This window comes from Salvia splendens, chromosome 7, assembly GCF_004379255.2.
Source record: "Salvia splendens isolate huo1 chromosome 7, SspV2, whole genome shotgun sequence".
Classification (NCBI taxonomy): domain Eukaryota; kingdom Viridiplantae; phylum Streptophyta; class Magnoliopsida; order Lamiales; family Lamiaceae; genus Salvia; species Salvia splendens.
In genome coordinates, this window is record NC_056038.1 from 3,580,974 (window position 1) to 3,597,186 (window position 16,213).

Consider the following 16,213-nt stretch of genomic DNA (forward strand, 5'->3'; position numbering starts at 1 on the left):
AAATGTCTATATTCTTTAGTGGCACGAGATTTTAGATAAAATAAATAGTGACAAATGTAGTTTAATATTTTAATAAAGAAAAAGGAGAGAGGAGTTTATTAAATATAGAAAATGAACATCTTGAGTGGGAGAAACTAATAAGGAATTATGATGGAAAGAGTACAACTCAATTTTTTCATATCATTTCATCAGTTTTATTATTCTTTAATTTTATATATTTATTTAACTTATGAAAAGCTAAATAAATAAATACAGATTCAGAAGTTACTCGGTAAATATTCGAATATATGACTTAAAATATTAAATTATTAAATTAAAAATTAGAAACTACCCTTAAAGATACAGATTATGAAAATTAAGATACAATATAGAGAGACCTCACCTCACCTTTATATTAAAAAATATTATAAATATATTGCAATGAAGAGCTTTGTACTTGAAGGTAACAACTTATGTTCCATCAAAAGAAAGAAAAAAAGGTGAGGAATAAAAGTTGTGTTGGTAAAAGAGGGAAAATGAATAGGTTGTTTCCTATTTGGAGTTGTAGGAAAGTAGCCATTAATGGTGGGATAAGAGCCAGTTGGGCCCCATTAATGTAATAAGGGGTTTATCTTTAATCTTTATGTGTTATTTTGGAAACATGTTAATCTTTTTGAGGTCAATAGTTTTTTGCTTTTTTCGTAAATCGGCTTTTTTAAGTCTTATCTTTATTTATAATATTCGATACCAATATTATATAAAAAAATGATCGCTTCTCATGAGCAGCAGCGTTATTCCTTTTCAATAATATGTTGAGGTTGTATTTTTTATTTTTTTCGAATTTGTATATATAATTCGGCTTGGTAATATTGAGAGACTGTAAAATAAAATTATGTTAATTTCAAACATACTCCTATTCTATAACAATTAAATTATCTACAAAGCAAAATAAAATTAATCAATAATAATAATGCTCGGACCACCCCAAAAATATTTGTATGCTGAGAAGAAGACAAAGTGTAGTTGCCCCATTATGAGTTATATATTGTTCCTCAAAATGCACATGTAATAATTAAATGTTAAATCAAGAAGAGTTGAAGACTTGAAATTCGAAAATGCAAACATGTGAAAGATTAAATTAAAATAGAATGTGATTAATATTGAATGTCACTCTCAACATACATAACACTCATTTCTTATGAATTATGAATCCATGATTCCGAATTTGTACTACAAAATAAATAAGTAAATTAGTACATGACCCAAATCAAATTCTTTCATTAACTAAGCTGAGTGTGAATTGGATAATTTAATGTGAGGTGTGGAACCCTCAAATCCAGCCATTTCATTGTCTTTTTCATTCACAACTTTTTTCTTGACTTTCCATCATTTTCAGACTCCCGCTTCTAGTTTCTTAATTAATATCCATAACCTCAAATTTTTGGTTGTGATGATTTCAAACAAAGAGGGATTAATTTAAACCAACATGATAAGTATTATTTTTAATTAAATAATATACAGTACATTGTTAAGGGCACTGATCCTATAAAGGAAAAAAAATGTGCAACATCTACAATTCTGAAGTAGTATTTCAATAGATTTAACTTATTGAAAGAGTACATGTTACATCACTCAAATACTACAAGTAATCTTAATTCTTACTCCAACACAAAATAATTTCAAAGTTTAAGATTCAAATCAAGAACATCTTCCTCCTCCTCCTCCTTCGCCTGTTGATGTCCGAATCTGAAACTCCCCGGCCAAACTGCATGATCCGCTGCTTCGTACAAGACATGAACTCCCACTCCATAGCTCGGCCTTCCCTCCTCAGCACGGCCTGATACAGGCGGTTTGTGAATCTGAGAGTGAGCTTGCACACCAAGTGATCTTGCCATCACAATCCTTCCTGTCTGATAATGTCTGACAAGACCTCTCTCCCTCTTGTGAGCATTCTGGTGCCCTCCCAACGCCTGCGAGCTGTAGAATTTTCGCCTGCAGAAGTTGCACGGGAACGTCTTCCTTGCTTCTGTTGGAGGAGGAGGACTAGTAGTGCTAGTCACACTCAAATTTAGCCACCCTCCTTCATCTTGCTTTTGTGCTTCTTCCATCTTTGAAGTACTAAGTAATAATTTAGGGTTTTTGTTGAATGAGAGCAACTACATTGGGCTATAGAGGGTGTTATATATAGAGTTGTTAACTATGTGACTATGTGTTAATGACTTTATGTATGTATGCTGTTGAGATTGAGATTCCCCACTAATACTCTATCTACATCAACTTCCATTGGAGCTCTTTGGAAAAGCTAAAGGTTGACTATCAATGGACATTTAATTGGATCCATTTCTAGTCATGTCAAACTCACTACTTTATCTATATATTGCCTGCCATCATATATTCTTGCCTACTACATGTTTTTGTGCCATCTTTAATAATTGGGGGATTATATTTATGTCTAATTAATTCATAAAACTTATCTGCAAGCTTCTGAGCCAGTAGATATCATGTTTTATTCTAGAGGAATGATGGAACCAAAATAATAATAGTATTAATTATTTCCGGATGTAGCGTAAATTGGAGGTAGTACGTGCGGTTGAAAGAGTATGACTCGTATACATTCTGTTGGTCGGTTATCCATTGCAGTTGAATTATTTTCTTTTACGATACAAACACAATACATTTAATTATTTTCGGATATAGTGTAAATTGGTGGAAGCAGTTGACTCGTATTCATTTTCTTGGTCGTCCGTATAGTTGACTTATTTTCTTTTATGGTACAAATCAATACGTTTACTTTGTTCTTTTTTCTAATTTAGCCTCTCTTCAATTGGTATTTATCTTTTGTTCATTTATCAACTTTATTCTTCTCCAATTAACCCATTAAATACATAGTAGTATTTCTTAATTTTAGTGTCTAAATAAATGCATCAACTCCAGCTCAACGTTTTAATTATTTCATTGTTAATTGTTATGGCTGTTGTATAAGAAACAAAAGTGTTACTGAGAATTAGGTAAACAAAATATTTATGTAGCATTTAAACCAGTTTTCTTTAATTAGATCTGTGCTGGAAACATGAGAATCTACGTGTGGCGCGCCTATTGTTGGCAGTATATGTAATTAATTAGTTTTCGTGTGAATAATTGTTGTGTTGAGATAGTATTGTACTTGCAACCTAAGAAGAAATTTTAAAGTTTTTTTAAAAATATCGATAATAGTTCATCATTTCCATGTGATGACTCGGAACCTCGGAACTATCATTTCCACATGATAATAGTTCATCATGTGCATCCCGGTGCTCTGGGTGAGAATAGGCACGCGGTTAGGCAGGCGCGAATCTTGCCGATTAGAAGGTGGGGCAAATGCCCCTCCTCAATTCTTCTTTACCTTTATACATTTATTATAAATGTTCAAATATATGTTTAAACTTGCACAAAATGACGTTGCTCAAATATATAAAAATTTCCTATACATAATTTTGCCCCTCCTACAACAAAATCTTGGCTACGCCCCTGCGGTTAGGTGCTTAGCACCTTAATCACGTTGATGTAGAATGTCAAGCACATGAATTTTCTTTTAAATTTGTGCCTAAGCACACAAATTGGTTAGTCAGTCAAGTTGCCATATGGCTTTTCTATTTTCTTTTTTATATAACAATTTTTTAAACAATAAAAATTAATCTTTTTATATTTTTTAGATTATGTAATTTTCGATATTTAGAATTTAAATTATGTACTACCTTTTTATTATTACTCAACATATTAATTGAATTAATTATGCATTGTTTTCGTTTCTTTTTTAACTATGTATTTTTTATTTTTACTTTAATTAAGTAATTTTTATATTATGTAGTACTAATTTTTACTGATGAATTTTCTAAATAATAAATGTAAATAGTGTTAAATGCTTAAGATTTAAGACCTTTTGTATGTATGATATATTTAATTAGAATTATAAATAATAAATGTAAATAATGTTTATGCTTAAGATTTAAGAGCTGTTATATGCATGATATATTTAGTTAAAACTTAGAAGTATATGTCATAAAGAAAAAAATACTAATAAATGTCAATAGTACTTACTACTAAGATTTAAGAGCTTTTTTATGCACAAGGATGTGAGTAGTCGAATTTTTTTTAGCATTTTATAAATATATATATGTACTATCAAATTATGGAATTTTCTGTCTCATTGTAGATTCCTAGTATATTTTATGATTATTGAAAAAATAGTTTTGATTTATTAAAAACATGAGGTCTCATCGTTTGGTGTTCCCGAAGGGACTTTCCACATTTTATGTAAAATTTAGTTTGAAGGTTTCACTAGCACTATCATTGGGCCTACATCTTGGATAAGTAAATGAGAGATAATATTAGTCATTCCAATTCTTAATCGAATATGCAAAATTCAAGAGGCTTGATAATGATTATATTTTTCACTTTACTTATACGGTTATATATATTTTGACAAAAATATCATCAGATCTTTACAAATTATTGCAAGATTATCTGTATAAAATTAGTATTTACAGAACAGATCTTGTGCTCTAGACAAACGACGTTCCTATGTTTGACGATTAGACTTTACTTTTCTGTTTTGAACACCAAGAGTTGTCTGGTTTTAAGCCATAAATGGGAACACTTGGGAATTCCACTAGGTCAAGACCACAACTTCAAAGTCAGATTTCCACATCATTGCTTTATGCATTGCCCTAATTAATTACTATACTAATATTCAATTTCATTCATCTCTATCAACTCAGCATCCACACAAACATAGCTTTGATACTATAAACTAAGGCTGACAATTTTTGGCACGACATGATAACATGACACGAATTCGCACGAAATTAATGGGTATGTGTCAAAGCTTATTGGGTTCGTGTCCTTATCGTGTCGACACGATAGTACCACAAAAACTTCGTGCCGTGTTCGTGTTACACGTTAAGAAATAATATTAATATATTATAATATTATTATTTTATTATTTATTTTAAAATTTTAAATTTAAAATTTAAAATTTAATATTAGAAATAATATTAATATATTATAATATTATTATTATAGTGTCGTTATTGTATCATGTCATATATGTGTTGTTATCGTGTCGTGTTGACACGAAATGATTTGTGTCGCTAATGGGTTCGCGTCGTGTTCGTGTCTGAGGGTAGCGGGTCATGTTCGTGTTCGTGTTTGGAGTTTTCTTAACGGTTCGTGTTCGTGTTTGTTGTTATCGTGTCCTGTCGTGTCGTTATCGTGTCGACACGATAATGACACAACACGCACGATTTGCTACCCCTACTATAAATACCGTGAATAAATAAATGATAGTACTACATAGAAAGAAACTCATGTGATGTTGCAATAATTTTATAACAATATAAATACCGGTTCATCATTTACCCTCATTGACTCTAACCCTCAATCTATTGGATAGAGTATAACTATAAGAATCTTACCAACTAAGTTGCACTTAGTTCTTCACCTCTCCATCTCCAACCTTTTTTGCTTGTTATCTTATCATTTATTTATTTAATTGGTTATACTTATATACCATGCATGATTCTGAAAGGTCCCATTTTGTTCCCCAATAGTAATTGGCCTCCCACACTTTCACAAATAAAATACAAATACCAAAAAATAAATAGGTTTGATCTGACCTCCTTTGGTTCTTTTATTTGGAGACCTGAGTCCTAACAACATGTCTAGAACCTATATATGTTATTGATGATGTACGAATGAACTCGATCGCTCCAAGACAAGATATAGTATAAACTTTATCATGTGTATGGCATAATTATTGGTGGGGAAGGCATCAGAAATAATCTCCTATAAAACTATACTTCCTATTGAGTCTTTGTCAATATTCAAAAGTACATGAAAGGAAAACTCTTTCTTGAAATTCAAGATTTCAAGTTGAGCAATATTTGGGTAATTAATTCCCTCAGGACTTCATAAAAGTTGCTGGGAAGTTTATTATGGTAAAAATATAATTGAATTTGAATCCATATATGTGGGTGGCTACACAGTATATGATTATATTATTTGGGTATAGGTAGTTACTTTTATGGATTCCCACTCCAGGAAACATCTAACATGTCAAGCTTTAAAGTTTAGTAACAACAGTACTTTATTTTATGGATTGAATTATATTCTGCAACTGACAAGACGATTCTCTAATCCTCTTTACATCACAAATTGCACCCAACCTTCTTAACCAATTCCCTGTCTATGCAACTGGCGGATATAGCTAAACTACTGGTCATGAGATGAAGGCAAGCTTAGTCGAATATACCATAAGTTATGGAAGTAAAACCATCTTAGAGGACTCTAAAATAGATGCCACACAGTCACCCTAGGCCCCTGCTATATAGAGTAACTAGTAGAATTCAACACTAAAATGGTGATCATTAAAACAAAACAGCTTAAGAGAGTGGTGAGTTTGACATCCCAGCCAGCCAGCACTAGACGTATAACTAATGGTAGAGTGGTGTAGAAAAAACACAAGTTTAAAGAGCATCATGACTCAAACTCCAATATACAGGTCAAGCATATGCATGCATATACATAATGCAGCACTTTTTGAGTGTCTCAGAATTTAAGACATTGAGCCAGTAATTGCAATTCAGTCAGCAAAGGCAAGGAGGGAAGGACATATCTTTATTTGTTTTTCCTATGTAATGAGGAAAAGTTCCAGGAAGACACCCCTAACGACAAGACCCAGATCTTTGAGCTCCTTCTGCACAAGACCTAGAAATACATTCAAGTACCTGCGACAGTGTAAGATGAGTAAATGACAATAGCAGAGAAACAGTCTGAAACTGTGTTTAACTTTTATTCCCTCCGTCCCCAAAGAATATGCACTTTGGGTTCGGCACGAGTTTTAATGCAAAATTGGTAAAGAGAGACGTATAGAGAAAAAATAATTAAAGTATTGTTATTGGGGAATGGGTCTCACCTCATTAAAAAGAAAAGAGTTTCCAAAATCTAAAAGTGCATATTCTTGTGGAACGGACTAAAAAGGATATAGTGCATATTCTTGTGGACGGAGGGAGTATAAAAGAGCTCTAACTTAAGTGTTTGCTGAGGTGTTTAGCACCGTGAGGCAGGGGGCGCAGTATGAACTATGTAGAGCCACTTATTACTTGTGAATAAGATAGTGGTGCAAAAGAGACATTGAGAAAGTGAGTGTGAAACTCCAATCTAATCACGCCAGAGTCTGTATGGAACTGTGATTAAGAATTAAGATCTTTCCATCCTTCTACTTACACAATTTGGATAAGGACAAGCCACATAAAATTAGTTCCTTCAGTTCCATTTTTAGGTATACAAGACCACCAAGATTAATGAGTATAACTACAAGACTTGAATCTCCTTGATTTCAGTGAAACAGTTTGCGCTATAGCAAAAAAGGAATTAGAAAGAAGCTACTGCCATCCATGTTAATCAAACCTCTTTCATTAATTAGCATACAAGTAATTTCTTGAACATTTGATAAATAAGGCATTCCCAGAAAATGTTCAATTTGCAGTATTCTGAACATATAATATTGACACAGATACATAAAACCTTTGATTGCCGGGAAGCGTTGCTGAAATCACCCATCTTTTCCAATCCTCCCTATCAATCCCAAATTCCCAATCATTCCAAATCTCTTTATCAACCAAATTCAACAAAGTTACATAAAACAACATACCCCAACCTTTATCTCATGGGCGATTGCACTTAGTTACACTAATACGAGGATTCAGAAAAGGGAAAATTCCAGTTCCTTTATGAACATTTAAGTATCACGAAACAACAGTATTTGACTCACAAAGAACCTATTAGCGATCTTGACAAGAACGGCGGAAGGTAGCATGGGACAGCTCACAGAAAGCCCGCACGTTTGTAAAGTATTGGTTGTATTATGATGCAATAGCTTTTTTGTTTTCTCCATGGTTTGGATAGAGTTATATATGATGCAGCAATAAAAAATTGATATAACTTTGATTACATGATATACATCACACCAATGATTCCATTTTTATTCAAATTTCAGATAAACTTGCTTACACTAATCATCCTACTTTATGATTCCATTCAACTTATAATTAATCATACTCCTCCCTCCCACTAATTATAATACTGTACGTAGTAATTTGTATGTACATCTAATTAAGATAGTCATTATCAGACTATTTGTATCAGGGATGAATGAATATGCCCTGCCCTTGTTGCATAATTAGATCCCTATTTGACATTTGTAAAGAGAAATGAAAATCAGAATCCATTCATCGCTTTAATGTGAGCGCACACAGCGCAGTTACCAACTTCAAATATGCACATTAAAAAAGTTAACGATAGCGCTGAGCCGATTAAAAAATAAAATAAAGTTCCTTTGAAATATAGAAAACGAGCATCAAGAAATGTGGTCAAATGCATATTGCTTTGGAAGTTGAAGAGGAGAAGATCGTGAGACGAGGACTGTGTTGGAGAAATAGATCTGCATTTTTCATTTAAATACATTAATTATTTGTGAAAAGACTGTTTGTCCTTTCACTCATTTTTCCCCACACGTGTCCCCATTTTTTAGTTTTGTTTTGGAGACATAATTTATATTTTCATACTAACGTCCCTAAAAAAATTGCTAGTAAATCATAGTACTACTAGGAAAGTATATAGAGTTCAATTTGTGTCTATTTCATTTACTAAAAGTTTCAAACTTTTTAATTATATAATGTACTACTTTCGTCCATTACTAGGAGTTTTATTTCTTGTCGGCACATGTTTTATGAAAAATTGATGAAAAGATTTAATAGAATATGAATCTCAGTTAGTATTAATTTTAAATAAAATATGAGTGTAATGAGTTAGTGAAATGTATAGTTTATTATCATTTATAGTGAAAATGAACTAGTGCTCATATTCGTGGACGAACCGAAATAGAAAAATGGGGCTCATAATCGCCGAAGAGAGGGATTAGTAATTACGTACTTTTTTTAGCTTTAAATTTTCAATTAATTGTCTTAAAGTTCTCCTTATCAATAATTTCATTTTCTTATAAATTACAGGGACTCGTGATAATATACCCTAATTACTTTTATTAGCAATAACGCGAGCTTAAAATAATAATAGTATGACATGAGATTCGATGTTTTAAATATTAACTTATACTCCTTTCGTCCTACAATATGAGTCACTTTTATTGTGAGCATGAGTTTTAAGAAATGTAAAGAATAGTGATTTGGAAAAGTTAGTGGAATATGAGACTCATTTTTTTATATTAATTATATAATAAAATGTGAGTAAAGTAAGTTAGGGGAATGTGTGATCTGCTTATCATATATGATAAAATTGAAATGCAACTCTTATTATGGGATGAACCAAAATGGTAAAGTATGACTATTATTATGGGACGGAGGGAGTACGTACTAACAAGTTCATCATCACTTAAATGTGCCGAATGGATTATTGTATAATATCTTAATTAGTTGGCCTTTTAGCCGGACATTATATAATTAAATAATATGCCGCATATTTTACAAAATGTAAGTATGCCGTATAGTTTTATTAGTTGAGGAGTGATCAATTGTTGCCTCATCATTTAATTGCTAACTACAACTAATTTAAGACAATAAGATTTGAGAAATCTTGTGGTCTATAGTTTAAGGTGTAATTTTATTTTTCTTTTTTAATATTAAAAAGATAATAACAAATATCAAATTTAGGGTTTAGAAACACAATGTCAATACGGTGTATGAAATACATCAACACAAAGACATGACAATATCAATACAATTTCATATTGACATTGTACAAGCATTGTATTGACATATTATGTGTCGTGTATTGATATATATATATATATATATATATATATATATATATATATATATAGGAGTGCATTACCCTCCTTATCACCCCCTAGTATAAAATATATGACTAATATAATCCCTTGGATCTATTAATCTAATGGCTATGATTAAAAGCATCGCCGTACATTATTATACCATTTTCGTACATTAAAAGACAATTTGGGTATATTACTGTTACATCATTTATATGAATTAGTACATTAACCTAATGTATACATTAATGTGTTTTAATGTATATGTCCCTTCTATGTAATGTAGATTATAATTTATTGAATGAGTGACGAAAGTTATATCCATTTCCCAAGGGTTTAGCAATCCATGAGGCTAGGGTATAGTACTGACTCAGTAACACAACGTTCACTAGGGTAATCTTGTGGATACTATACCCTAGCCATATGGATAAGTTAACCCTAGGGGACTGGATCTAACTTCCTCCGGCTAGTGAACGTTATGTTAATATGATGGTACTACACCCTAGCCCTATGGACTACTAAACCCTTGGTAAATGATGCTAACTTTCGGCCCTAAGGGAATTAATACGATGCTACATTATTGGATAAGTGATGTATGATATACCCATAATAATGTACGATAATGTACGTTATCATGGGTATATTGTACATTATCGTCCGACTCATGTTTTTTTGGATGGAAGCTATACTATATATCATCTACAAATTCACAAAAGCATGAGTCGGATAGTAATGTACGATATACCCATGATAATGTACGTAATGTGCATTATCATGGGTATATCGTACATTATCGTCCGACTCATGCTTTTGTGGATGGAAGCTATACTATATAGCATCTACAAATTCACAAAAGCATGAGTCGGATAATAATGTACAATATACCTATGATAATGTGTACATTATTCAGTCACCTTCGTACATTTATGTGTGAGGCTCGTACATTAAAATACCATTTTCATACATTAACATCATGTACTAATAGAACATGATGTACAAATATAACTACATCATGTAGCGAAGTCATGTACAATTGAGCTTTACCATTTTTACCCTTTTCGATTATTTTATTAATTTTTAAATTGCAAGTGGCTTCCATGTCAACCATCAGATCACACCTAATCAATGGATGAAATTAGTTTTCCTTTTTAATAGTTTTTTACACATTAATTTGAATGCATCCATATATATATATATGGTCCTCTTCTGATGCTTATAACAAGTACAAGTTATTTAATTTCTTTTATTTCAGCATATTTCTGACCAGCAATTCAAAACCATACCAAACATAATTTGCTCAAATAGTCAAATGCATGTCACGATATCAATGCAAAGTCAAAATCGATCTCTACCACGTTCAAATAAACTAGATATAAGTTTGCCGTTTTGCTTCTTTAAGTTGCAGTGTGCCAAATTGCCAATCAATTTGGTATGTAAATAATGTAATGATGGAAAACAAGAAGTGTGATTTATAACTTAATTAATTTGTAATTTTGTTCAAAAGATGTAAGACGTTGCAATTCATGCAAAATAATCGTGAGATATCATAAATTAATCATCTACATTATATCATGTTGCTTACAACAAACACTAATGTAAGATAAATAAAGATAATAACTCAGATATTGGTCAATTTGCTGTGTTATTTTTTTTATTATTTTCAAGTGAGTGGAAAGATATTGCAAATCATATTTAAATTTAATAACTATATATTATTAAAAGATTCATGGGATGTATCAAACCTACAGAGAAAATGTATCAAACCTATAGAGAAACAATATATATATCGAGTCAACTACAAAAAATTGTATCTGATGAATGTTATTTACATATTTGCAGTATCTCGTGAAAATTAATTACACTAGAGGATTATGGTGAAAGAGTTTATTATACTTGAAGTACTATTTTTGTACTGGTTTCATACTTTTTTTTTGCCCTTTTATATTTACATTTTTTTTGCTTTAGATGACAGTTTGGATAACAAAAATTTCAGACTGCGTTTGACATTCGTATCTAGAAATTAAAAATAAATAAAAGGCTCTGAATTGGAATAGTATCATTTGTACAATTTTAATGAGCTACATAACGGTAGAGGACAATACAAAAAGATACCCCAGCAAAGGATCTTACCATATACTAGTACTTAACTACTTATTTAAATAAGTAGTGGTAGGTAATAATTAGTTAGCCAAATAACTTGAGAGCATGTTTGAGTATATTCTTCTATCTTCTTATTCTTTATTTGAAAGTTGAAACTGTTTTCAACTTTGCATGCACCAGATCTTACTTCCCTACGTGGAGGACACAACACAACCTTCAAATAGTAGCTAGAAAATAGCCTTTTTCAAATATCACAAAGTATTTTTCATAACAGAAACAAATTGTTTCAATTCCTAACACAAAGTTACATGTAGAGGGTATCAAGCTATACCTTACAAGTGGTATACATTATCCAAAATATAAAACCCATTATTAATGTGCAATATTAATTCTATTCTAAGGTATAACAAATTTCTTTGAAAATTTTGTAATTTTCTTGAAATAGAGGAACGATAATGTGCAATATTAATTCTATTCTAAGGTATAACAAATTTCTTTCAAAATTTTGTAATTTTCTTGAAATAAAGGAACGAAAACGTCTATTCTTCCATCGCCGGCGAAGGAGGGGAGAAGGAATATGATCCCCTCTATGGGCGAGAAGGAGGGCAAGAATATGTATGGCGTTCCACTTCCTAAATCAAGATCATAAAATGGGAACCTTAACCAACTATTAACTTCCAAATTAGGCCACAATATCATTTCTTCTGTGTCTGCATTGGGAACAAGATCTTCCGCCTTCACCTCATGATTGGCAAAGTCGATGAACGATTTGAAGTAGTCGTCGTTCACATTCGTGACTGCCTCGTGCAAAATCTTGGCCGCGTAGGGGAGAGGCGCGTCTAAGAGGTCGTCCACTTTGGCCTTTGCAAATGCCCACAACACCAAATTCCCAAAATATTCATTTGGAACCCTAGGGTTTAGTCGTGCCTGGCCGTCCACTGAGATCCTCAGTTGGGTGGTCTCGGATCCATTCAAGCCGCGTGCCTTTGTAACAACTCTCCATAGATGAGCCAAGAGGCTCTCGAAAGTGCTAAAAGGCTTCTTCGATCCATTCATCGAAGAAGCCCTAACTTTGACCTTGGAGAGAAATTCCGAGGTGAAGTGAACTTTGTGTGCCACGATGTCCTCCACATTATGATCTATCAAAGGGTACACTTTCTTGATGTTTTTAGATATGTATTCCGCCCCTCTATGTTGAAAGTCAACTTTAGGGGGATTTCGAGGGGAGAATATTGTAAGATCATTAAATGGCAATGATGTAATTTCAAGTCCCCTCGAAGCTAACCCCCATGCTACCAAAAAGTTGCTTGTGGCATGACCATCCTCCACTCGGTGGTGGGTGGTGAAGCCCACCACCATCGAGCCACACGAGAATCTGGTGAGCTGAACTTGAAGGAACTCTACCACGCCCTCCAAACTAGGGTGCATGCTTAGGTGGTGAGCGGCGATTTGAGTTGACGCAAGTGGATCAAGCTATATGGAAGATAACTGAACCGAGTGGATCAGTTAGCAAATGTCGTTGCCATTTGATCAAGGCGTCCTCTCTCGTCCCCACCGCAAATATATTTATAACTCCCAAACTCGCACTACTTTAACAGTAAAGCGGCAAGTACGAGGTCGGTCCCATAGAGAAACCGGTGTATCGAGTGTGTGAGTAGTGAACAGAGGTCGACTGCTACCACGCTTTAAGTTGGGAGTTTTTAAGCTACTGGATTACGCTAGGCAAAAAATAAACTATCTACTTGATCAAGGCACTCATCATGCTGGAAGAAACAGAAATTGGACCAAGTGAATGACAGGTTGAAATAAAGACTAGCTACCTAATCACGCTACGAAACCGCAAAAACACCTTGACATTCAACATAATGAAATACTAGATCAGAGACTTAAAAGCGAAACTAAAACCGGAACTGTAAATACGATGACGAAAACAAAGTAACTCCGATTTTTATACTCAATGCTCAAAACAGTGTTGTGAACATGCGGAATATAAAAAGATCAATTCTTTAACTACGGAACAACACGTAATTTAAACTAAGCTAACAACTTCAGGAAATAAGAAAGCGAGTAAAGCCGAGAAGCTCTTGGTCGGAAACTTGGGATGGCGCCGAACAGATATTGAGTATTCTGTCGCGCTCCCTCCGGTCGCTCTCTCTCTAATTGACCATTTCTCTAACTAAGCTATCTTTGGAACTGGAAACTAAATTAGAAAAGAAGATAAAAAGGATGATTATTTTATGAGCTTTTTTCGAACCCCTTTCTAATGGTGGCACGTCCTCTATTTATAAGCTCGCCGCAACGACCTCCAGCTAGGATAATGTCATCAGCAGCGAATAATCGTCCTTGCTGGGATTGAGCGTCTCATCAATTGATACGTGCCCTTCTTCTAGAATGTCGTCGTTCCTCCATAACAGAATGATGAGTCAGCTTCGTCTTCGCGTCTTACGTATCAGCACGTGTCCCCTTCTAGAACTTCGTCCTTGATAACTGCTTGATGATCACCATCCAGCGCATCAGCCTCACGTGCTTCTCCTCTAGAACGTCGTGGTCCCCGCCTAACTGCTTGATCATCCCCTTGATCATTCCACCCGATTTTTGGCTTTTTTCGCCTTTTGTACCAACTTGATCAGCTTGGCCTTGTTGCCCTTGGTCAAGCGACATTCCTGCACAATTAACACTCGCTTTGCACGATAAACTGATCAAGTAGCATACATTTTATTCCTAAACCGATGCATGAAATAGGCCTTATCATTAGCAAAGTCGCGGAAGGGCTAAAAGTGACGGATTGATCTAGATCGCGATCAACCGATGCCTCCACAAACCTAACACCCTCATCATTCAAAAAAATGATAGGATCGCTATTGCTATCTTTGCTGAGCCTCCCGGCCCACCCACGATATGCGGCCAACGACTTCCTTAGGCCTTGCTCGATGGTTGCATTGGGCGGGGTTGGAGGGCGAAATTATCTTTAATTTGATATATGTTGTGCAAAAAAATAATTTAAATCAAGAAAGTTATATGCGTTTTAAAGTTATGAGATATTTTTCAAAAGTTAGTTATAACTAATTTGTTGTAAATTGACCTTAATACCTTTATTGACGTTTTTTTGTTGATCGTATTAACATTCCGGGGCTGATAATCTAGGCCTTTGATTTAAATATCTAATGGCTATTATTTAGTTAGCAATATAACACTCTCCTATATATATATATATATATATATATATATATAGATAATGAATCATTTAATTTCTTAACCACCCTTAAATCCCTTTACACCTGTAAATAATTAAATGCAAGGTACTTGGTACTTATATAAAACTTTTTTCAAGAGAGAAAGACAAATTCACCAAATTGAGATATGCTCTACTTAATTGATAAAACGACATAAGTAAAATGAATAATCACTGGAAGTAATTTATCCCAAAAGTTGAATTTACTTTCTCGGGACAGTAAACCATAAATCATGAACACACATTAATGCACCTTAAATGCCGGATGGGTCTTATTTCTATCAGTTTTTTTCAAAGAATAATGCTATACGGCCACATTATGGCCAGCCATAAATTAATTAAATAATAAAAAAAATTGATTTTTTTTTTAATTTTTTGATTTAATACTACTTGATTTTACTTTTATATCATCTTCATTATATGTTGCTCAACATGTTAGTGTTGTTCTTTCGTAGTTTTTGCTCAACTTATTACTACTGTCATTTCTTGATTGTTGCTCAACGTATACAGTAATTCGTGATATTAATGTGTTTTGCGTAATTGAATTCAAAGATAAGTATCAACTCACAAGTCCATTCACACACATATAAGTTTATATCGGTAATTCTAATTTTTTTTATACATGTAAATGGACTAAATTAACTCTTTATGGCCGGCCACATTATGACCATTTAGCATCACCCTTTTTCGAATAGCATATTGTTATTTTCAAGTATATACTATATCATTAAATATCATATTTAAATTTATTATTTTTAATAAATAATAATCACATTAATTCTATTAATTTATTTATTCACGTTGTCATTTAATTAATCATGCAAAAATATAATTTATATTCATTTAACATTTTCCACCACTTTTGTTTAAGATTCATGCCGAGTTTTTTCCACCGCTTTTAATTTCTTTAATATTCGTTCTGAGTTTTATAAAATGATAATGCCATTCAATACACATTGCTATATAACATAGAATATATATTTTACTAACCTTTTCCATTACACTTCTTTACACCCTGTAAGATTCGCGCCGAGTTTTATAAAATGAAAATGCCATTCAATGCGGATTACTACTCGTCT

General features: G+C 33.0%; 2 protein-coding genes across 2 annotated transcripts; both read right to left on the minus strand.

Annotated features, from left to right (window-relative positions):
• Positions 1–1,555: 1,555 nt before the first annotated feature.
• On the minus strand, positions 1,556–2,115 carry LOC121741293 (zinc finger protein 7-like). The gene has a single exon (XM_042134003.1). It carries the CDS (start codon positions 2,085–2,087, stop codon positions 1,659–1,661), a length of 429 nt encoding a protein of 142 aa, XP_041989937.1. The 5' UTR covers positions 2,088–2,115; the 3' UTR covers positions 1,556–1,658.
• Positions 2,116–12,373: 10,258 nt separating this feature from the next.
• Positions 12,374–14,864, minus strand: LOC121741702 (agmatine coumaroyltransferase-2-like; the record flags this gene model as incomplete). Its single annotated transcript, XM_042134584.1, has 3 exons — positions 12,374–13,319; positions 14,359–14,392; positions 14,630–14,864. Coding segments are annotated over 3 exons (1,215 nt in total), but the record flags the coding sequence as incomplete, so codon positions are not given.
• Between the last annotated feature and the right edge of the window lie 1,349 nt (positions 14,865–16,213).